Source organism: Pseudozyma hubeiensis (genome assembly GCF_000403515.1).
Source record: "Pseudozyma hubeiensis SY62 DNA, scaffold: PHS30, whole genome shotgun sequence".
Lineage (NCBI taxonomy): Eukaryota > Fungi > Basidiomycota > Ustilaginomycetes > Ustilaginales > Ustilaginaceae > Pseudozyma > Pseudozyma hubeiensis.
In genome coordinates, this window is record NW_012133812.1 from 118,182 (window position 1) to 140,966 (window position 22,785).

Here is a 22,785-nt window from a genome sequence, read left to right on the forward strand (position 1 = left end):
TGTTTTGTCACTGACAGGAAGCAGGCCGACGTGGTCACTTCAGAAGCGACGATTACGGCAAAGACGTGGCCGGGCCTCCCCTCCCCGGCATGCGTTGCCAAAAACATCGGCAGACAGCAACGGCAACGCAATATCAGAAAATTACGCCATGGCTGCATGGGGTCAACGCCAATCCAAACCAAGCATGCGGAACCAGCATTTACCGCGAGGCTCTATGCAGCCGACCCAGACCCACCAGGAAAGAAAATTACAGAAAATCGAATCAAGCGTGCATGCAGCAACGGGAGAATTACAGTCTGTCAGGGCTGTGAGGCACACGAGATGAGATTCTACCTCGGAGACGGCACGGCTGCAGCAGGGCCCGGAGTAGAATTTTGATTCAACAAATAACCTTGCTTCCCTTCGACTACCGTTCCCTGTTTGCTTCGTGCACCCCTTGGGCAGTGCCGTAAATGGCTCGTGGTGTGACTTCGTGCTCTCTCCCTCTGAGAAGGCAACCGTGATGTGAGTCGATCCACAGACGTTGACCGAAGTGTGGCATGAGGCGCAAAAGAAGCGGCAGGGTCGGCGTCGGAAGCACAGTTGCGGAGCGTGACACTACGAAATTTCACCGTTGGCTGACCCTCTTGCCAAGTAGCTTGGCCTGCGCTTCCTCGCCTATAGAAAGATGGCCGCCCTTCCCGTTCGCCGTTTCTGCACTATTCTCAGTGAAGTTGCAACCAACAGCATTCGATTCTTCCACTGACTCGCAGCTTGAGATTATCGACGAAACAGGTACCACCTTTCAACTCGAAGCACTCGACAAACATGCGGTCAAGCTCGAATTGAGTCTGACTTTGTATCAACAATGCATGGATCGGAGCGCAGCATGCAGCGGTGCTCGCTTGCAACAGGGATCCCAATTTTGAGACTCCAGCGACGGCAGTTGGAGCGAGACAGGTGTTGCAGTTTCCTTCCGTCAATTTTTGCTGATAAAGTGCACATCACCGCCTGAGTGGCATACAGCCGAGCAGGTAGCGCGAGAGAGCTTGCCTCGGCTCGTTGGAACCTGAGTCACACCGGCTAGCTTGTCAGACAAGCCGTCGACGAGCTACACAAGAAAGCTCGGCAGGCTATACAGCATGGCGGTCAAGGTCGCAGTTTCCGTCGGATGCTCCTAGCTGAGGCCAAATTAGCACAGAGACATCGATGACTTGTCTCTGGTGCAAACGGCAAAGACTTTCAGCAACCGAACCTAAAGAGATGAGGCACGGGGAGTTCCTCGGATCAGTCCGAAACTCGCTCGGGACACGATCCGAGGCATCTACCTCATCCATCAAGAAGCTTCATTCACACCCAGTTCCGTCGACGCTGGCATGCTCTGCTTGACCTCTTTCGGCAGACTCCGACGACCCTTTGGTCTTAGCTCGGAGGATCGAGACTTGTCACAAAACGGAAGGGATTGATTTCCTCACTCGCTTGGATCACGGCGCTGTTGCGCTGAGTGACACCGTGCTGCTTCGGGCAAGCGCTGCCAACCTGGAGATTCGTTTCATGCAAATGACATTTCTGCTTCGTCGCGCCTAAATGGCCCCGTGCCTTGAAACGATGGGCGGTGTTGGGTAGCGACAGCGCCATGGAGTTGTCAGTGGGCCAAAGTGACATCCTTTTTCTGGAACGAGGCCAGTAGTCGAGGATCGGGTCGCCGCACGACACTACCTTGATTTCGCTCTCAGGGCCATCTAGGGGCTCAAGTTTTGAGCTCCGATCCAATCAAATTTATCACATCGTGGCTTTGCCTCGAGTCGCAGCGGACCCCGTCGCTAGTCAATTGAATTCGTCGTTCCTTCACTGTATTCGGCCAAACCAAGATGTCGACTTGTCGACGCGAGCCGTACCTCCTGGCGTGTCGCTGAGCCGCTCTTCCTGCCAAGTGCTACCAGGCGAACACCAGTCCCACCCCTTCTCGCCTTCATTCAAGCCCCGCTTTGCCGTTCTCGCTTCGCCTCACCTCAATGCCTTTTTTCATCTCCTCGAGGTTTTCCCCCGTGCCTTGCTTTGCTGCTTACGCCTCTCAGCGGTTTCATTGCCGGCCGCTCTGGGTCTTCACAGGCCGTCATACCGATCCTCGTATTGTGCCCACGACTGCCACGCCGTACTGGTCTGAGTTGATTGCAAAACTGATCAAGCGCTCCCGTGCCACGCCACGGTTTCGACACATATGTTGCGCTGGCCGCGAGGCTGAACCCGAATCCGAGAATTGTCTCTTTTTCGCCATTGGACCTGCATCAATAGCGCTCCCCATGGACGAGCGAAGCAAATGGACCTCGAATCTTGCTGCGCTTTCATAGCCGCCACTGCTCCGTATACCCCTGTGTCGACACAGTCGGACCCTCAACGCGGCTTCCCTTCTGCATCCTGATCGCCGGGGACGTCAGATCATCGAGTCGCGCCGGAGTCAGGCAGACGGTGATTTATCCATTCCTGGTGAGCTCAGCTCACTTATTTTCAATAACCAGGCCAACCAATGCACATCATGTTGCGACCTTGATGCTTTTCTAGACCCCTCGAGGCCCACAGTACCACCAAATTGACTGCATCCAAGATCGCTTCCCACGGCCAGCCAATCCGGATCTCCCATTTCTGAAATCGTCGCTGCAGAGCCTGACTTGCGTGCTGACCGGTGTCTGGTCACTGCTGAAGCTTTCGAGCAATAAGCAGCGGGTTTTCCCTCATCGTCGTCTTATGCAGCTGGATTCGGACGTTGCTTGGTCGTTGTTCAAACATGGCGCCGAGCGCTTGAGAGAGATGCCGATGTACGCGAGCTGGAAAGCCTCGTGTCCTAGCTCTCCGCCTTGGGCTGCAGGAGAGAACCCGGCTTGATAGTGCAAGGCGTTAAAAACTTGCTCCCTGCCTTCTGCAAGACGGGCCCCTGCCCGTTGAAGCCCTTTGCCCGCCACCGCCCGTCGTCTGCCCGGACTCCCGCATTGGCTGCTGCGCTCGCTCTTGCCCACACCTCTCCTGACGTGACGAAATGAACTCGCTTCACCGAGACCGAAGGGCTTGGAAGGACTAAATTGCGCCTCGCTTCGTGGAGTAAAATGGCCGTCTTTGAGGTTCTTGCCGAGCTAACGCTGCCATTGAAATCAGTATAGGGACCATGGACGGTCGCAAGCGGCCGAACGTGGCCCTTTTTCACAAAGATGGGCCCCTGAAACCAAGACCACCCACTGAATCCTCCACTGTCTCTGATTGTCGTGTCATTCCAACATCATGCAAGAGTGAGGGAGTGAAGCGATAAGCTGTGGTCGGAAGCACTACGGCTCGTACGAGGCTACAAACATTGCTCACTTGGGTGGACTTGTTCACGCCCTCTCAGTGGCTTCCACGTAGCAGGCAAAGTCACCGCCCAGCCAATCGAGGGTGGTGAGGTCCCGCTGCAGATTCAGCCAGAGCAACACTGACGTTCTTGGAGGTTGATTCGCGGCTGTCAGTGACCAGATTAGTCAGACCCAACGTTGGGCCTGCCCACTACCGAGACCCGCGTCGCAGATGCCGCACCGGCCAAGCACTGCTACGGGAAGTCTTGGGCTCTTGGGCATGTTCTTGGTGTCCTGCCTACCTTTTGCCGTATTTCTCACTCTCGCGGCCCTGCCAACTTGTGCGGTGGCTACTGCAAGATGATGAGGGAGAAAAAATTGGCAAGCCTCACAGGCAAGCAACGCTCACCCTTTTCTTCTCTGAAAGCCGAGGACGATTTGAGTTTCCAGAGCGGGATCGGTTGTACGTAGCCGAGCAAGGCAGAACTCGAGTTGCTCCACGATCGTCGAGAGTGTGGTGCACCGAGGCACACACCGTTGGCTAAGCCGGCTCGGACATTTGTTTAGGTCCCAGCTGAACCAGTCTAGCTGGTTTGTCCGAGACTTGTAAGGCATGCAGAAGACTCATGATTCTGCATGCGTTCAGAGACAAGATTCGCTTCAGGGCCGATGCGAAGCAAAGGGACCGCTGAGAATTGATGGGAAAGAAGACAGGGCGTACAGACAGGGCGTACAGACAGGGTAACCACCGTGAGACTACTGAATCGCAAACAGAGACGCCGCTAGCTCCCCAGGTCCATGACAGCATCGTCACTCGCCAACGACAACGATCTGCGAAACATCTGACTGAGCTGCGTTGCTCTGCAGCGTGCTGTGCCAATTCGTCCGTTGCTTGGTTGACGGCTTTTCTCTGCAGAGGCTGCAGGAAGGCGAAGGACAAGAGAGACTCGCAAAAGAAATTTGTAGAGAAGCCGAGAATGCTGCGCGAGTCCGGCGTGACTTATCTGCGGGCCAACTGATTTGTTCTTGCTGGAAGAATAACTTGGGTCTGCCGCGTGGTGTTTTCCAGAGTTGAGATACAGAAGCTACAACGGCGGTTGGCTCAATGAGTGACGTTGTCGTTCGAGAGTCAAGCTGAAGTCTTGATCTGCGTTTGGCCCGATGACTACTGCTGGCCAGCGACTATGTTGCACCCGGAGGATCATGCCGAAGCTCCGTTCTCGGACCTTGTGTTACGTGCTGGCCGTTCGCGTCGCGGCATCGGCAGGCTGTACACCTTGCGGCACTGAGTCAAACATGCAAGCCTTCAGCATCGCCACAAGCAAGATTCCTACTCGGGCCGGCAAAAATTGATGATGTGCTGGAAGCGGCATGTCAAGGCGGCCGGGAACAAATTTCCAAGCTACGGTCATCGAGGCCAGCAGAAATTGACAGATATCGCCGAATTTTTCCCAAGATCAGATTTCATTTTCGATGCAACCTTGAATGTAAAAGTTTCTACAGTTAACATCCTGATAAAGTGCTGATACACGTGACCAGGCCTTCTCGCGAATCTGGTCGATGGTGTTGGTTGAGAATGAAAGGCCAAAAGTGTTGGTTTCGAGCACCGAAATGGTTTCAAGATCTTTGGACAAGTCTGCAAGTGGTTGTTGCTGTCGACATTACCTCGACCTTCTTCCCTTCGAGCAGCGGGTCTTGAAGCGGAGCGTATTCGGTGACACCAGATCAATCATCAAGCACGCTCCCCGTACACGAGCGAGCAAGGAGAAAGCTGGCCCGGGCCGGTCACACACAATGCAGAACGGGAGCAGGACAACGTCGTCGCATGCGACGAGCGAAACGATACACGCCGCCGGTGGCAGCACAGCCGTGCACGTAGAAGTACGCCTCAAACCTCACTCCACGGCTAGCGACGAGCAGGTACGGTCCGAAGTCATCTCGTTCCTGACGGCTACGTTTACGACCTTACAAAGCGAAACAGAGGTCACAGATTGGACCAGCTCTCCGTTCCTAAGTATCAATGTCAACAGGATACGAATCGCCGAAATCGCCGCTTCCTCATCATCTTCGACCTCAACAGCAGTCTCTGTGACCGACGCAGCCCTACAGATCCATGTCTACCAACCGTCCTCGACCGACATCATCGACGAATTCTCGGCTGCAGATCCAAACGCCGACGACCCCGACGAGACCACCGCAGCTGCTGTCTCTGAACTTCCCAACCTCTCCCTCGACGGTATATGGGATACGCTCATCTACTCGGACGACATCAAACCCAAACTGCTCAACTACATTTACACCACGCTCCTCTTCTCGGATGCCTCTGTCGATTTCAATCTCGTCTCTTGGAACCGCGTGGTTCTGCTGCATGGACCACCGGGAACGGGCAAGACGTCGCTCTGCAAAGCCTTGGCACAAAAGCTCGCCATCCGGTTATCGCATCGCTATTCCCACGGAAAACTGGTCGAGATCAACTCGCACTCGTTGTTCAGCAAATGGTTTTCGGAGTCCGGAAAACTCGTACAGCGGTTGTTCAGCATGATCACGGAGATGGTGGACGACGAAGAGGCGTTTGTGGTGGTGCTGATCGATGAAGTGGAATCTCTCACCGCAGCTAGAAGCGCCGCTGCGCAAGGTAGCGAGCCTACGGATTCGATCCGTGTGGTCAACGCATTGCTGACGCAGTTGGACAAGTTGAAGCACAGGAAGAACGTGCTGATCATGACAACGTCCAACATGACAGATTCAATCGACAACGCGTTCGTCGATAGGGCCGATATCAAGCAGTACGTCGGCTTGCCTCCGGCAGAGGCGGTGTATTGGATCCTGGAGAGCTGCTTGAAGGAGTTGATGCGAGTCGGATTGGTGGGCCAGGTGAGTTTGCCGAAGTATCAGGATGTATTACGATCGCAGATGGCGCTGGAGACGGACGACGAGCTGCCAGCAGCTGGTGCGGAGAGCAGGGCAGGAGAAAAGCTGCTAGAGATCGCAAACGGCTGCAAAGGATTGTCGGGGCGATCGTTGAGACGGTTGCCTGTGCTTGCGCATGCACACCACATCGGCATGGCACAAGCACCCATCGATTGCGAGATTTGGCTCGAGGCTATGGCGAAAGCTCTGCATGACACCAGGAAACAAGGCGCGATCACTGGTATCTAGGCTCTGCGATGTTATTGTTCAGGTCGAGGTGTTGTATGATGATCCTTGTTGTATTTGTACTAAACACTGTACTATTGGCTGCAACCATCGTTGCCTTCTTATGTCAACACTTCTGCACAAGCTATACGAGTGCATGTTGACCATGGCACAGCGTGTGTCAGGAGCCGGGTCAAGCATGACCAGCATCGCCAATACAGTCAAACCGGTTATTTGCCTGGCATCACAACCTCCAGGATGCAAACCTAAGCATAATCAAAGACGCCTCCGAAAAATTTACGTCGAAAAAGAGGACCGGAAATACTTCAAAAAAATTGGGGCGTAGCCGCTGCGAAGGTCGCATACGGCCTTGTTCGGTCCGTGCAAGCGATGTCGCTCGCAGTGTGGAGCTCGCTCAGCACAGCACGTGAAAGGCTGCGTGACACACTGTGGTACCAGGCACCACCGCATACAGCCGTAGCCACTGGAAGCGTGTGTTTCTTTCTCCCACCGTTTAATGGTCACCACCATCCAAGAACACCGTACATCCCATCTCCTCTCTCACGGACTCATATTCATACAAGGTCATCGTCTTCATCGTCTTCCTGGATTCTCTGTACACCCCCACGAACCAATAGGAACTACACTCCAACTGGAAACCCCTCGTTCCTCCCTTCATCTCATCTGCAACCATGGCCACGGAAGCCCTCCTTCCCCTAGGCGCCGCCTACACTGGAGCCACGCAATCTCATCTCGACTCTGCCAAAGCCGACGCTGGCAAAGAATACTTCCCCACCGTCTTCAACCCCGCCACGGTCCACCAGAAAGGCCACGCCGTCATCGGCGCCGGTCGCTCTGGCCTCACCAAATCCGGCCCGCTCGACGGCTTCAAACTATACTACGAGGTGCACGGCACCGGTCCCATCAAAGTGATCTTTGTCATGGGTCTCAACAACTCGTGCTTCGGATGGTTGCCTCAAGTCGAATACCTCTGCAAGGATCCACGATACTCGTGTCTCGTCTTTGACAACCGAGGCGTCAGCAACTCGGAAACTCCCGCCGGGTGGTACAAGACGTCAGAGATGGCGGTGGATGCGTTCGAGCTGTTGAAACATGTGGGGTGGTTGAAGGATGGCGAGAGGAGTGTCCATGTCGCAGGCGTCTCGATGGGTGGAATGATCGCATTGGAAATGGCAAGACAGAGACCAGAGGTGATCAAGAGCCTGACGCTCATCTCCACTGCTGCAGGGAGGAGGTACAGGACCCCTACGTACGGTCTAACTTCCTTGGCCCGCGTTCTCGGCGGAAGAGTCTTGGGTTTCGACAGCGAACCGTACCGTCTCAACCGTCTCATCACCACCCTTTTCCCCCAAGTATGGCTCGAACAACCTTCCACAAAGGATCCTAAAGGCAGATCCAACCAGCAAGTCCTCTACGACATGTTCAAATGGCGCTTCCACTTTACCATCCGACAATCGCTCCACGGCGCAGTCAGCCAGATGAAGGCCGCTGTCACGCACCACATCTCCGACGCGGATCTCGACAAGATCAACAAGAGCGTAGCCAAGATCTGCATCTTGACCGGCGACACGGACTACCTGGTCGATCCGAGAAACTCGAAGTTCTTGAAGGAGAAGCTGGAGAGCGCAGAGTATCATCGCTTCGAAAAGGCAGGTCATGCGTTGGGTAATCAGATTGCGGACAAGGTCAACGAGATCCTGGAAAAGGTGATTGCCGAAGGAGAGGAGAGGGCCAAGCTATAAGAGTGAGATGGATTCATAGAGTTGATGGAAACAGTTATCGCATATAATCGCATACACGGAAATCGCATCTGATCGCAATACAAACATCGTCCTAGGCTTTTCGTTCCCTTGTGCATGTCGTTCGTCATTCCTGATCTTCTCCCTTCCCATCCGAGAACGCTGAGCACTTACGCCTTCTTAGCAGCGACGTTCCTGACCGCCTTGTTGCTCTTGATCGGTCTCTCGCTCTGCTGTCTCGCCGGCAAAACGACATGCAACCAAACCGCCCTCGCAAAGAAACACGTTCCGATCACCAACGAAATGACTGCCTTTCCACCTTCCTGACTCAACAGACCCTTGCTCTCCCCGTGCACCAACGTCAACACTGAGCCGTATCCTGGGTGGCTCAGCGTGAGGACTCCATACACGGCGCTCGCCAGAGCCGGCGCAAAGATATCCGTAAACTCGACCAAACTCCTAGCTTTCAAGAACGGCGGGGTGCTGACGCTCCATCCCAACGGATCGAACACGTTCAGCGTAAATGCACTGATACCACCACCACAGGCCGAGATAGTCCCGATGATCACCTGCAACAGCAAGCTGTTCCTGGCAGCCGGATTCGCGTGATTCAGTACCATCTGAATACCTCCATAGGTGGCTGCGGTTCGGGTAGCACCGTCCAACACGGGCAGCCACAGATCGAGCAACTTTGCGCTGGGTCCAGCACCAGCGATGGAAATCAGCACGGTGACGACGGAGTAGACCGAGAGGTAGTTGATCCAAGGCCAGACGGTCAGAAGCTGACCGGGGATTTGACAGAGGACGTAGTTGGAGATGAATCCTCCGCCCCATGCCATGACGAGGAAGCCTGCTGCATCGCGTACGCGCGAGACGTGGAGGTCGGCAGGCGAGTGCTTGGATTCGGATCGACGACGGGCGAGGAAGCCGGAGCAGATGGCTCGGTACGCAATGGCTACGCGAAGGGCGTGGAGGGTGGTAGCGAGTGGGAAGGGATAGAGGGTGGGGTGAACGGGTTGGATCAGACGCGCGTTGACGGTGGCCAGCGGTGCAAGGGCTGCGGCCAGCATCTTGAGTGGAGAGACCGAGAAAGGTGTTGGTAATAAACGTGGTGGTGGTCAAGAAGGAGTAGGAAGAAGAACGGGAAGAGACGATGGACGTTCCAGTCCCACGTCGGCCATCGTGGCTCGTGTAAAGCCGGATATCAAGGAGGAAGAACAAACATCCGCGGGAATTCTGCCTCGCACAAATGTGCATTGGCCAGTTTTGGCGTTGCAGCACAAACCTTAATTCTTCGTCCTCCATCTTCAACTGCTTCGTGGTGCTCATCAGCCATCGCTGCCGTCCGGCTGCGGCTCACTTCAGCGAGTCATACAAACAATGCCACAAGTCAATCCTGAGATCTTCCACGGTACGTTCAATGACCATACACACACTCGTAAGATCTTCCAATTCATCTATTCTCATCCCCTCTCTTCCCAATCCGTGACCCGCACACCCCACAGCTCAGGTCTACGACATCACCCGCCTCATCCCTCCCGGACGCGTAACCTCCTACGGCCACATCGCACGCCTCATCGGCCACCCCTCCCATTCGCGTCTCGTCGGCGCCGCCCTCAAATTCCTCCAAGACCCCTCCGTCCCATGGCATCGAGTCATCTCGTCGTCCGGAGCCATCGCCGACCGCGGAGACGGCGGTCACGCAGCAACACGCCAAGCGCAACGACTCCAAGAGGAAGGCGTCACCGTCATCCACGGTAGAGGTGAGGGCGTCACCATCGATTTCGGCCACGCGAATCCGAACGCCAAGTTCAGAGTCAATATGAGCACCTTTGGATGGTTCCCCGATCAAGTGCATCTCGAAGGATACGATGACGTAGACGCAGCAGATGCGCAGAGACAGGAAAGGATACGTGATGATAGCGACCACGATCAAGAGTCGGATCTGAGCGAGTTGACAGAGGATGAAGATTGAAGCAAGTCGTGTTTAGTTGCAGTCAGAATGATACCTAGGATGCCAGAATGTCAGTCCATGTCACCTCACTCTAAGTGCCCGCCCCGTCTCTGCAGAGATTGCCACAACCCAGTCACTTAACTCAACCGGTCCCATCCACCAGGAAGCTCTTGTCGTCAGTGCCAACAGGATAAAGTTGCTAGATTCGTACACGACCTCGACCCTCAACGACGCTTGCTCTTCTTGCCCGAATCCTCCTCATCATCCGATCCACCCTGCCTGCGCTTCTTCTCATCGGCACGAGCAGCCTTCCTCTCCAATTCATCCCAATCCTCGCCCTCGTCGCTCTCATCCTCGAACCCTTCCGATCCACTCTCATCCTCAGCCGAATCCCCAAAGTCGCTGCCCGACTCGGAATCCTCATCCGTCTCCTCCTGCCCATCGTCCATGTCGCTACCAAACTCTGACCCAGACTCGCTCTCGGACGATCCGCCATCGTCCGATCCAGACTGCAGGAAACCCCAGCCACCCTCGACGAAAAAGTCGTACGGATCCTCGTTGACCGTCTTCATGATCGCGCCCCAATTCAAGTTGACAGCACCTTCGGTCACGCAAATGTCTACCGAGTCGAGCCACTGCTTGACATCGTCCAACGATGTGGTCGGGATCGAAGTGACGTGCATCGGCGCACGCGAAAAGTCGGAAAACACAAACACCATATCGAACGACTGCAGCCCGAACTGCACACGTTCCAAGTGCACGATTTCGACGTCGGTCAACGTGATGACGAGGAAAGGCGGATCCGTGAGATGCACGAGGCAGTCCGTGGTGGGTTGCAGCAGGACGTTGGTTCGGAAGGGCACACCGTTGAACCCAAGCTCGCGGTACGGCACGTCGACGCTGACACGACCCTCGGACGCTTCGGCGATGCGCTCGGCAAACACCTTGAACTCCTTGTTGAGCTGCGACCTGCGACGACGCTCCTCCTGCTCGAGCTCGATCTCATCCTCGTCACCCGATCGGTACTTGCGCTTGCGGTTTCCAGTCTCGTCGAACTGCACGTCCGACGCCTCGCGGTAGAACTGGACATCCTTGGCCTTTCGCTTGCCGATCATAATGGGCGATTTGAGATGCACGTGGACGATGACGATCAACTCCTTATCACAAGGCTGGAAGAAGAGGTGCTTCATGTTGGAGAAGAGCAAGTCGATCTTCTGGTCCGGCCGCAACGGAGAAGAGAAGCGCAGACCGTTCTGGTGGATAGTGAGGTCGCCCGGCACTCGTTTGCCTTCCATGGCGGGTCGCGGGAACACCTCGGGAAGCGTGTACGCCCTCGACTTGGAGAGGATCAGCTTGTCCTGCTCGACAACATCGGCAAGCTCCTTCTCCTCGGCGTCGCGCTTGGTCGCCGACTTTCGCAACTCGGTGATCTCGCGGAAGAGCTCCGTGAAGCGCGACGAGTCGGTGGAGCGATAGCTCATGCTGCGCACGAATGTGGCGTCCGGGTCATCGAACGGCACGTCCTCTTTTTTGCCGGCAATCTGACCAGGTGTGACAAAGTTGAGGCGCAGGTACGTGTACTCGCCCTCGTCGCTCTTGCTGACGTTCTTGAGCGTGTTGATGTGGAAGGGTACGGCGTAGCCGTAGATGGGCAGGATGATGGACTGAGCGCGGTGGTCGACCATGATCTTGAGATCGGCCACTTTGGTGGGCAGCAAATTCTCTCTTTTGTAGCTTTCAAACTTCTTGAATACCTTTTCGTTGGAGGCATTGCCTTCGCCGTCTTCGCCCGCGAATCGCGCGAGCCCGTCTTCTTGCTTCTGCTTCGCGAGCTCCTTCTGGTGCAGCTTCATCTTTTCGGCTGCCGTGTCGTCGAGCGCGGCACCTCGGTTCTTGTTTCGAAGCACCTTGCCGCCTGGCGTCACCTTGCCGTCTGGTTTGGCGGGGCTCCTGCGTTCCTCTTCTTCCTCTTCCTCCTCGTCATCTTTGAAGAAGAAGGCCATGTCGTTGGTGCCACGTACACGGTCGGTGAGGAAGGTGGCTGCAGCGCCGTCGTTGACTTTGAGCGTGTCGATCAAGAGGAGCGAGTACACTTCGCCCTTGTGGTTGGGGTCGTCCAAGTCCTGGAAGCCGACTGAGAGGTTGACGACCATGTCACGCTGCAGCGGACGGTTGTTCTTGGCCGAAAGCACGTATGCACTGTCGCGGAATTCCAGGCCGATGCCGAAGCCGATGTTCTTGACAAAGGAGGCGACGAGCTTGTCATCCTTGGCACGGACGATGTCGACTGCTTTGGTGTAGATGTCCTTGCACGTGGCGCCGGCGCGCAAGTGCTTGTCGGCAAGTTCGGTCTGGAGCTCGTGCAAGAAGGCGTACATCTTTTGCTGGCTGCTGTGGGGGTCAATGAGGTACGTTCGGCCGATATTTGAGCAGTAGTTGCGATACTTGATGCCCATGCTTGCGATGACGACGCCGCCATTGCCATCAGCACCTTGCAGACGCTTTGTGGTGGATACGGCGGACGTCTTGAGGTCATACTCTCCACCGGACTGGACGATGGGTGTGTAGCACCAATCCGCCAGCGACAGATCGGCACCATCGAGACCTTTGACCCTTTTCCACATTTTGGTGTCGTCGAGCTTGCCCTCGATGCGTTCCGAGAGCTGCTCGTGAGTGACTTTTTTGCCTTCGTCGAGGATGGTGGACATTTCGTTTTCAAAGTAGCCGGACATGACGGCCGAGCTCATCTTGGAGGCGTACTTGATGGACTTGACCTCGTCGTCGTCCTTTGCGGCCCAGACAGCGCTGAGAGAGGCGCTCACGTCGATCAATTTGAAATCCTTGGAGCTCTGGGCCTTTTCAAAGATGGCCTGCCACTCGTCGGCAAACTTGCCGACAGGCTTGTCCTTGGGAAGACATCCGACCTTGGAGCCTTGAGCGTCGATGCGGGAGATGAGATCGTCCCAGATGGCACGGTTGGCCGCCTCGTCCTTGGATCGCTTGAGGATGTCGACGGTTAAGCCGGAGCTGCCCTTTTTGAGCGCCTCGAGGTGGACTGCTTTGGAGGCGCTGGTGACGAAGGTGATGGCATCTTTGGTGAAGAGGATGACGGTGGAAGGGAACTCGTAGCCTAGCAACCAAGAGTGTATGGCGGTAGTCTTGGAGTAGATGAGGTCGTCGTTCTGTCCGCCCATGACGACGAGAAGCGAATCGACCTGGCCTAGCTGCTCGAAGTCTGCGCTGCCATCCTTCCAGCTTGAGAGAAGCTTCTGAACTCTTCGCTGGAAGGCGCCAGTGTCGATCTGAATCTGTTCCGACATGATGGAGTATGCCTCGTCGCTTGTTCAGCTGTATGTGCGGCGTGCACACGGTGCGCCTGCGAAGCCAGACAGAAACAGGATTATAGCCCTGAATGCTCCCGGTGTCTTGGGTTTGCTAGCGATGGGGAGATGATCGATGTCGTTGATTTAAAGAGCCAGGTGAGCTGGCTATCGCAGTGGTGCTGGTGAGCGAGAGGAAAGAAGGCGAACAAGGGTGACGGGTAGAGAGAGCAACAGCCGTCGTTTCGGAAGTCGACAGAGGCTTGTGCTGCGCAAATTGCACACACACTTGGAGCTGAGTGAGAGAGCACAAGAGCACAAAGCGGGAGCGCGTCGCATTTTCTTCCAGAGCGCGATCCATGCGTTGCTGCCGACAGCCAAAAAGCGATCCACATTTATGTCGGCTTAACATTCATTTCTCAAGCCAGTCGAGCCAGTCGGGTCGATCTGACATTGCCTTTCAGCGTAAATGCATGTGGTCAGTGTACGCACGAAAGCAGCGTTGGCAATCACGAACGCTGACACAGGGTTCGTGCAGCCCGTTTCTCTCGCGCCTGCAATTTCGGCCAAACAGGGTCCTCTTTCCGTGTCAGTTGGTCCGTGAATAGACAGGGACCTGAACCGGCTCTGGCTGAGCGGGCGCAGTCGCAGCAAAGCGCAGCTTGAAAGCGGAGCGCGCGTGCATCGACCCAGTCAATCTCCTGTGCCGAGTGAAAGGCGGATGGCGAGTCTATCTGACCGCGCCTCCTCCACAAATCAAGCACCAGCCCGACACACGATAAGTTACAGAGGTAGCGCAAGGGTCTAGCTATTTTGCGTCGTATGCACACCTCCATTGCCATCCACCGAATCATCGTCACTTTTATAATACCATCATCGCCGCCGTCAATCATCCTGCCATCGGTGCAACTGCATTGCTCCGATCAACCTACAGCGCCGCAGTTTCAACCTCTTTAGGGCCCACGAAAGCGACAGCGTGTACGAATCGGGAGTCGTGCCAGCTGTGCCTCTGCTGCCGATAAAGGACCACATCCTCGACCGCATCCGCTTTCCCTCCAACACTGATACGTTGCCGACACTGATACTTGCAGCAGTCAACGCTCCTGCGCAAACCCGCTTGAAGCCGTTGCTCCAAGAACCACACGCTGAGAGAGCGTGCCGAACGGCGAAACCCTTCTCGGAGCAAAACGTCCCTCCTCTGATCGATAAGCTGTTCGTCTAGCACCGCACACCATCGTCAAGATGCGTTCCGCTTTCAAGAACGAGCATTCTTTTGAGAAGCGCAAGGCTGAAGCCGAGAGGATCCGCCAGAAGTATCCGGACCGCATCCCCGTCATCTGCGAGAAGGCCGACCGCACCGACATCCCGACGATCGACAAGAAGAAGTACCTCGTCCCCTCGGATCTCACCGTGGGTCAATTCGTCTATGTGATCCGCAAACGTATCAAGCTTGCTCCCGAAAAGGCCATCTTCATCTTTGTCGACGAGGTGCTTCCAGCTACAGCAGCGTTGATGAGCGCCATCTACGAGGAGCACAAGGATGAAGATGGCTTCCTCTACGTCTCGTACTCGGGCGAAAACACCTTCGGTCAGCTCTAGATCGCGGCTGCGAGGACCGGCTGGTAAACGCTTGGGATGCTCTTGCCTGCCCTTCGAGGTGGGGTATCATGCCGATATCCTCGCAGCGATCGCTTTGGCGCCATCCACCAAGCTCTTTCTTTCTGCCTTACGCACAACCAACTGTGGCGCTGCGGGCATCCGTTCGGCTCAAGCAGCTTGCTTGGGATTCCTCACTCAATTAGCCAGCGCTCATAGCCGCCCGCCAAGTTCACTGTCTACCGCACCAACGTTTTCAGCTTCTAATTACGTCGGCGATCCTACGTGCGATCATCTACTCGGCTTGCACCAGCTCGACTACAGCACCGGTTCCTCAGTTACTTTTCGCATTTCCTTCTTCGCTTCTGTTTGTAATCCTATCTCTGCCACGCCTCGCCTCGCCTCGCCCTGTCCCGTCCAGCCTTTGATATCGAACCATTCCAAACAAGATCTCGTAAAAGATTGTGATGTGACTTGGTGGCCACGTCACCTGAAGCAACCTGTTCCCTTTCATGGCTGCCGATAGCACACGGCTCTCGCTTCCTACATCACAGCTCGTAGCAACATTGCTGGGCTAGACTGTGCAGCTATTTCGGTCTTGAGCAGAGCGTCCAGTCACACTGGGATTAGCCGACGCACTTCAACCTCATAGCCACGATTCAAGGTGGACAAGCTGTGTCACAGGAGTTAGTCAGGTCAAGGCTGCGGCGCCTAACTGCTTCAAACGGTCCGTTTACTGTGAACGTTTAGTGGTACCAAGGTGCGAATGACAGTCATGTTCCGTCGTCACGAAAGCCTACTTGTCAGCGAGAGGAGGGTACACATCGAGGACGAACGCCGTGGTGATCAGGCCGTTCGTCAACTTATTTTGTTTGGTCTTTTTGTACCGCTGGACGACGAGCCGAAAAGCGCGCAGAGCCAACTCAGGGTCCCCTCGCTTGCAACCAGGGTTGGGATCGTCAAGCGGCATGGTGGGCCAGATACAAAAGTGAGATTTCAGGCGAGCCGCGAGCCGCAAGCCTCATGTTTTCTTGGCGTGTATGTGAGATCCACGTCTGCTTGTCTTCTGTTTCTGTTTTTCTCTTTTCCTTTTTCTTTTGCCATGTTGTTTTTTCTCCAGTCCGGCAGGAAGCGACGAGCGTCGGTCGAGTGAGCGGAAGGCAGGCGGTGCAATTTTTTGTTTGGTACGCTTGCTCCTCGTCGTCGACACAACCTCAGCGGCCGATCAACCGGTCTGGTCGAGCGATTTGTGCCCTCAAGGTGATTGTTGAAGACATCCCAGACGCGAGCTCTGCCGAGCAAGCTTTGCTCGACTATCAGCTTTCCCCTTCTCTTTCATCGTCACACGCAAAACAAAAGAAACTCGCCTGCGAGCAGCTTGGCACAGCAAAGCCCGTTACGGAGCCGTCACCGATATCCGCCAGTCTTCCTTGGACGCCTCTGTAAGCTCGTCACAGAAGTCGTCTCAGGCTCGATCTGCAACAACTGTCTGGTACAATCGATCTCCCACAATCCAATACCCACGCATCCTCTCACCCCTCTTCCGCAATCATGTCGCGGTCGTAGACGCCAACCGCCGTCAGCTCGGGACCCCCCTTTCAGCCTCGGTTACAATCGCAGGCGCACGTATTCTGATCTGTGGGCCCTGCTTGTAGGCAAACAGACCGAACAACGTCGCTCTTCGCCTTCGCCCTGTCTCTCTAGTCCGTGCAATCATGGCGGAAGATCGTCCCAGGGAGCCAGAGATCAAGGTCTCGGAAGATGGCATCAACGCCAACTTCAGCCTCTCGCCCAGACTCGATCAACCTTCCTCTCGTCCCAAAAATGCAGCAGCTCGAGGCAGACATCACCATCACAATCGCAATCACTCGATCGACACAAAGGACCGCACTAGTCCAATCCTCGGCTTTGGCTCTCTGCAGACCTCCTCGAATACGGGCGACCGATCCTGGGCCATATCGGATTTTGTAGGAGGAGATGCTCATGCTGCATCGTCAGACTCGGCTCACGCTACACCATCAAGCTCGTGGGACCCGTCTCGACTGGTCAACGGATCGCACGACCATCCCTCGGGCCTGTCCGTCTCTCGCTCCAAGACAGCTTCCAACAGTCATCTCTCCGCTTCCACTTCGCCTGTCCTTCACCCATCGACACGCAAAGTGAGCGCTGGCTCCAATTCTAGCAGCAGTAGCAGCACGGGCAGTGCTTCCCCCGAGGCTCCTTTTGCATCCGATGCCCGCCGATACGGAGCTCGCAACGCCGATCGACACCAACCCAACGGCACCTCCCACCACCTGGTCGAAGGTAGCACTCGACGCACCTCGTCTCCTGCTCGTGCCTTTTCGGGTGCACCCATCTCTCCGCGCCTCCAGTCGACCATGTCTGCACACGCCGGTCTTGCGCACGCTCGTCGTGCCAGCGCCGATCTAGCTACTGCGCCCTTTCGTGCACCTTCGCCCATCTTCTTGCCTTCCACCTCGCCACCTGCCGTTCCTGTCAACCCGGATGCGCAGCACAGCTGGGATTCCGTTTGGCCGAGATCTTCCACGCCCGACCGCGCCGACCAGCTGCGCAGGATCGGATCCGCCTCGCCCGTCGCTGGCTCGCCTGGTCGCGCATCTCCCTCCGGCTCATCCGACTCGACCAACCTCTCGCGATCTCCTTCCACCTCTTTCGACTCGGGCTCTCCTGCCGCCACATCTACAACCGTGCTCGGACGACCCAAAGCACGACGGCCGCACGAGCTGCGTGGCTCCTCGTCCTCTCCGATATTGCGCGCGAGTCCGAGCAGCTTGCGCGAGAGCCACGACCCGACCAAGAGCCCAGGCAGAAGCCTCGAGACAGCAAGGTCAGAACCTGTCGTCAAAATCGGCTTCACTCCGGCCTCAGCTGCCGACAGTGTCAAAGCGCCCACCGCTGCGTTTACCTCTGCCGCTCAAAATCCGGCCAGCAAAGTCCTTTCGCCAGCTACAGAGGCGACGCCACACGTCGATGCCGCCAACGCGCTCGTATCGCATCGTAATAGCAGCACCGGCTCCTCGTGGCTTCCCGAGCGTGCCGAGTCGCCTTCGGCAGCTATTGCCGCAGATCCAAGCAAGCAACGTCTCGGCGGCTCTGTGCCCATCTCTCAATCGTTACCGCTTCCGACCCGCACGCCCTCGCCCAAAATATCGCCTACTTCGCCTCGCTCCCCCTTTCTTGAGCTTTCAGCTCCGGCCACATCTGCCTCCAGCACTGGCAATATGGGCCTAAGCGAAAGTCCGCCCAAGACGCGTAGCTTCATCGCAATGCCACCGCGTTCAGGCTACGAGCTGAGTGATGACCCCGACGATGTCGGCTCCGAGGAGGACGGCTCCAATTCCGAAAGGGAGAGCGTGGGTACCAACGATGAAGATCAGGATGGCTCAGAGTACGACGACGAGGACATCGCCGATGACGCCGACGATATCGACGAGGACGACGAGCAGCGATCGCCTCGTCAAGAGCGCGGACGAGAGCTCGATGCGGACGAGCAGTCCATCGAATCGCACGATGTTGCCGCCAAGCCATCGTCGCCGAGTAGCAGCAGCAGTGGTGCCCTTTCCGCACCAGACCGCCCCTCGCTACCCAAGCGGCCGAGTCTCACCAGATCCGGCGTGGTCCCACCGCCCATCGCCATCCTCGATCATCCACGCAGCCCACTCGATCCGCTCGCCCAAGCCGAAAATTCCGCCCGTGCTCTCGCCGCACAGAAGGGGTCGTCGAGCAGCGCCATGCTTAACTTTTTCCGTGACGAGCCCGGTCAGCAAGACACGCAGCAGCAGCTCGGCATCACAGGTGACGCTCAGATCTCGGACTCCGTCATGCCCTCCGCGCTCGGTCTCGACGCTGGCATGGCGCACCCGCTTGACGCCACCATGGAGGAAGGCGAGGCCGGTGTCGACCATGATCAGGACGACGATGACGATGACGAAGATGAACACGGCTACGGCGTTGGTATCGAAAATGCCGATGAAGGGCTCAACACGCTCGAACGCATCTTCCTATTTGCGAAAAGCGACATGGCCTACCACAGAGTCCTCGTGTCGCAGTCGCTCCCTGACTGGATCCGAGAGGTGGAGCTCAACGATGCCGTCGAGTACATCATCCCTCTCCTCAATGGTCTAGCGACCGACGAGCCAGACGTCTGCGCTGCTTTCGCGCCAGAAGTGGGCCGAGTCATGTGGTACTTCTTCCGCAACTGCCCAATCGCCGAGCTCGCTGACGAAGCCAGCGAGATGCACAATGCGGACGATGACGAGCCAGAAAGAGCGTCACGCCCCAAGATCAGCCTCACCGCCTTCACAACGCTGCTCTGCGCTCTGCTCCTCAACCAGAATACCGTCATTGCCGGAGCCACACAGCAGTCGCTGGTGCACCTCTTCTACCGCCTCGATCGTCGTGACATCGAGCTGTCCAGAGAGGAGCTTGCCGAGAAGGATCAGCAAGAAGTTCAAGCACGACAGCAAGAGCAAGATCTGGAGAGCTACATTACCCATGCATCTGGCCGAGACGGACAGCCGGTGCCGCACGAAGACTATCGGTTTGACGACCAGGCCAGAGCAGCTGTCAAGAACGAGCTGCTCGTCAACGTCGCCCTTGCCCTCGCCCAGATCCACCATCACGGTCGCAATAGCGAGCACCAACATGAAGACGGTGAACAGCAGCAGGATGAACAAACATCATCAACGTCCATCGACAACGATCCGCACAGCTCCGACAGTGCAGATGAGGCCATGGAGGAAGACCAGGCCGAGAACGGCTCGTACAGTGTCAAGGCTAGTCACGAGCCTGACTCATCTTCTGAAACGCAGACGGCCTCGCACGATGCTATGGACGAAGAGGATGGTCCGTTAGACACTGACGCTTGGGGCCAAGGTGGTAACATGTTTGGCCAGCAGAGCGACGGCACGGCGAGCGACGTGCAGATTGACGAGGACGAAGAATCGGCCGTCGGGCGTATGGCGTCCGTCAGTTTGCTGGCAGCGCTGGCAGCCGACGAGCTCATCCCACAAGACGCGCTGCTGGAAAGGTATGCTCCCGAGGTTCTCAAGCTCATCGAAGATGGTGCGTTCTACGTTCGAAAGGAGGTTGCCAGCTCGCTCGGACCCTTGTCGCGCAACATGACCGCCGAGACAGTGCAACAGACGGTGCTTCCGGCATTGAACAAGGCTATCCACGACCGTAACTGGCACGTTCGCCAGGCCGCCTGCTTCTCGATCCCTGCTACGCTCGGCAAGCTCGAGGCCAACATGCGCCGCGAGCAGACTCTTTTGTTCATGCGAGCGTTGGTCAACGACGTCTCGCGTCAGTTGAGGATGGCGGCGCTCGAGATCATCGGCGAAGTGATCTACATGTTCCACGAGATCGAGAGTAGAGTGCCGGAGGAGCTGGTGCGTTTCTTCCTCGGCGAGCCTTTCGACGGGCCTCCGCAACAGGGCGACGCCTCGCTCACGTTTGACAAGACGAGCGACCCCGAAGGCACCGAAGCGCTGTTCGAAGAGGAGAGCGCCATGATGATGGATGCGAGCCCGGATCTGGGCATGTCCTCGTCACTCCGTACAGACCACGAGCAGGACTCGCTCCTGGCGAGTTTCGGCTACGGCGGAAACGAGAGCTCCATGATGGACGCGGGAGCGTGGGATAGCAATTTCCGCGTAAACAACTTCGATCCCGAGCGTCCGCTCGTCGTCGCCTACAACCTACCTGCTGTGGTACTGACGCTGGGCGGGGATCAGTGGAGCAGGCTCAAGCAAGCGCATGCCGAGCTGACGAGCAGCGACAAGCCCAAGGTTCGCAAGAGTCTGGCGGCTTCGCTGCACGAGATCGCCAAAATGATCGGCCAAGAAGCCACACGCGACGATCTGCTGCCGGCAGCGACGCGCTTTGTCTCGGACGACGATGTCGATGTGAGAAGCGCCATGTTTGACAACATGGACGTCTTTCTCTCGTGTTTGCCGCAGGTGGATGCAGAGAGGACGCTTTCGCAGTTGCTGTCTCTCTGGTCGACAGGCGCGCTGCGAGATTGGCGTCTGCGTGAACGGCTAGCACAGCACATCCCTAGCATGGCCAAGCAGTTCCTGCTCGAGGATGAGGAGGGTCACCTTGTATCTTTGATGCAGCTGGCGCTCGCCGACCCGATCAGTGCGGTGCGGGACGCGGGTATCCACTGCGTGCCAAACCTTTACAAGGCGTTCGCCGAGCACGACCAGGTGATCGCCGACGGCTTCCTGGGCATGGTGAGTGACCTGGGTATCAGCACGGGCTATCGTCTGCGGGTGGCATGTCTGCTCTGCGTGGCAGCGCTGGTGGACGCGGGCATCCAGCGATCGTCATGCGAGCTGCTGTTGCTCGGTCGGCTGAACCAGATGGGAGAAGACAAGGTGGTGGACGTTCGCATCGCGCTGTCACGTACGCTGGGCCAAATGTGCCGCAAGGACGAGCTGTATGCCCTGCCACAGTCGAGATCGGAGGAGCTCAACAAGCTGATCGCCAAGCTAGCCCACGACGAGTCGGACGAGGTTCGTCAAGCCGTTTCGGACATTCTGTCGGAAGAAGAGCTTGGCAAGCACTCGAAGCTTCCAAGAGAGGCTGACGCGCAGCCTCGCAAATTGGTACTGGGACCTGCCGATGGCGGCCCGCATCGCCCTGAGGGCGAAGGAGGCTTCCCAGACCAGTTCGTAGATGCGCAATTTGTGGACGCCGACGGTGAAGAAGGCGATGTGTTCCAGATGGATGACGAGGAGAGCCAAACTGTCGGGACCGACTCGATTGAGAAAGGGCAAGGCGAAGAAAGCGAGCACACTTCGGCTGCAGAAGTATCCGACGAGGCGTCGGAAGCAGGGACGACGCAAGCACAGTCGGCACAGTATCTGGAACGCTCACGGGCGAACATCTTCGGCGCCAAGAAGCGCACGACGGAGCTCGATCTCGATTCGGATTGGCTGGAAGAAGCCAACAAGGGAGCTCTGTTCGAATACAGCAACAACGACGAGGACGATGACTTTGAAGACGGGGAAAGGCTTGGAGACGAACCGCATCATCTGCTCAACGTGGACCGCGACTCGAGCGGCTCGGGTGAGCTGATCGAGAACGAAGGCGAGCCCGATGAGGAGGCGAGCGAAACGCCAAGCTCAGCGGAAGGACAGCGGGAGCGCGATTCTGAGCAAGGCGATAACAGCATGGAAGAGACCGAGTCGGAGCACGGAATCACGCTGTCTTCGCCGCAACGAGGAGTCGAGGCCGCAGCTTCCGGGGGCGATGGTGACAGGTCAGCCGACAGCCCGAGTCGACCAGGAACGTCGTCAACGCAGAGCAAAGCCGCCGATCCGTTCTTGGCGTTCGTAGCAGGTCGACGATCGCAGGATCTGTCGAAACAGCAGGGGGAGCAGCTGGGACGCATGCCTGTGCTGAGCGGGGCTGCGGCCAAACGATCGCGTCTGTCGAACGGTACAGCCGCACCTCAAGTCGAAGCGACGGCAGAGGACGAGGGTGATGATCAAGAGTCGTCGCAGAGCACTAGCGGTGACAAGGATGAGGAGATGATGTCGAGGCGGTATCTGTCCAAGGCCTCGGGCGACTGGTCCGAGCTCAAGAGCGGAGATGCTGGCGCAGAGAGCGGCGATGATCACGACGACTTTGTGCAGGTGTAATGCAAGGTGCAAGCGCACGACTCGGATGGTGTCCTCTATTGTATTTTGTCA

The 22,785-nt window shown here is 56.8% G+C and overlaps 8 protein-coding genes across 8 annotated transcripts; 5 read left to right on the plus strand and 3 right to left on the minus strand.

Moving 5' to 3' along the window:
* Positions 1-539: 539 nt before the first annotated feature.
* On the plus strand, positions 540-1,566 carry PHSY_002928 (transporter; the record flags this gene model as incomplete). The annotated part of the gene is made up of 2 exons (XM_012333550.1): positions 540-774; positions 1,382-1,566. 2 exons carry the CDS (start codon positions 540-542, stop codon positions 1,564-1,566), a joined length of 420 nt encoding a protein of 139 aa, XP_012188940.1.
* Positions 1,567-1,994: 428 nt separating this feature from the next.
* On the plus strand, positions 1,995-2,330 carry PHSY_002929 (polyketide synthase, putative; the record flags this gene model as incomplete). The annotated part of the gene is made up of 1 exon (XM_012333551.1): positions 1,995-2,330. The coding sequence occupies one exon, from the start codon at positions 1,995-1,997 to the stop codon at positions 2,328-2,330; it is 336 nt and encodes a 111-aa protein (XP_012188941.1).
* A 2,529-nt stretch (positions 2,331-4,859) lies between these two features.
* Positions 4,860-6,458, plus strand: PHSY_002930 (hypothetical protein; the record flags this gene model as incomplete). Its single annotated transcript, XM_012333552.1, has 1 exon — positions 4,860-6,458. The coding sequence occupies one exon, from the start codon at positions 4,860-4,862 to the stop codon at positions 6,456-6,458; it is 1,599 nt and encodes a 532-aa protein (XP_012188942.1).
* Positions 6,459-7,126: 668 nt separating this feature from the next.
* PHSY_002931 (alpha/beta hydrolase) lies at positions 7,127-8,197 on the plus strand (the record flags this gene model as incomplete). The annotated part of the gene is made up of 1 exon (XM_012333553.1): positions 7,127-8,197. The coding sequence occupies one exon, from the start codon at positions 7,127-7,129 to the stop codon at positions 8,195-8,197; it is 1,071 nt and encodes a 356-aa protein (XP_012188943.1).
* A 167-nt stretch (positions 8,198-8,364) lies between these two features.
* PHSY_002932 (hypothetical protein) lies at positions 8,365-9,264 on the minus strand (the record flags this gene model as incomplete). Its single annotated transcript, XM_012333554.1, has 1 exon — positions 8,365-9,264. One exon carries the CDS (start codon positions 9,262-9,264, stop codon positions 8,365-8,367), a length of 900 nt encoding a protein of 299 aa, XP_012188944.1.
* A 383-nt stretch (positions 9,265-9,647) lies between these two features.
* Positions 9,648-10,304, minus strand: PHSY_002933 (C2H2 transcription factor; the record flags this gene model as incomplete). The annotated part of the gene is made up of 2 exons (XM_012333555.1): positions 9,648-10,139; positions 10,239-10,304. The coding sequence occupies 2 exons, from the start codon at positions 10,302-10,304 to the stop codon at positions 9,648-9,650; spliced, it is 558 nt and encodes a 185-aa protein (XP_012188945.1).
* A 68-nt stretch (positions 10,305-10,372) lies between these two features.
* PHSY_002934 (hypothetical protein) lies at positions 10,373-13,468 on the minus strand (the record flags this gene model as incomplete). The annotated part of the gene is made up of 1 exon (XM_012333556.1): positions 10,373-13,468. The coding sequence occupies one exon, from the start codon at positions 13,466-13,468 to the stop codon at positions 10,373-10,375; it is 3,096 nt and encodes a 1,031-aa protein (XP_012188946.1).
* A 1,242-nt stretch (positions 13,469-14,710) lies between these two features.
* PHSY_002935 (hypothetical protein) lies at positions 14,711-22,734 on the plus strand (the record flags this gene model as incomplete). Its single annotated transcript, XM_012333557.1, has 3 exons — positions 14,711-15,056; positions 16,385-16,506; positions 16,720-22,734. 3 exons carry the CDS (start codon positions 14,711-14,713, stop codon positions 22,732-22,734), a joined length of 6,483 nt encoding a protein of 2,160 aa, XP_012188947.1.
* Positions 22,735-22,785: the final 51 nt, after the last annotated feature.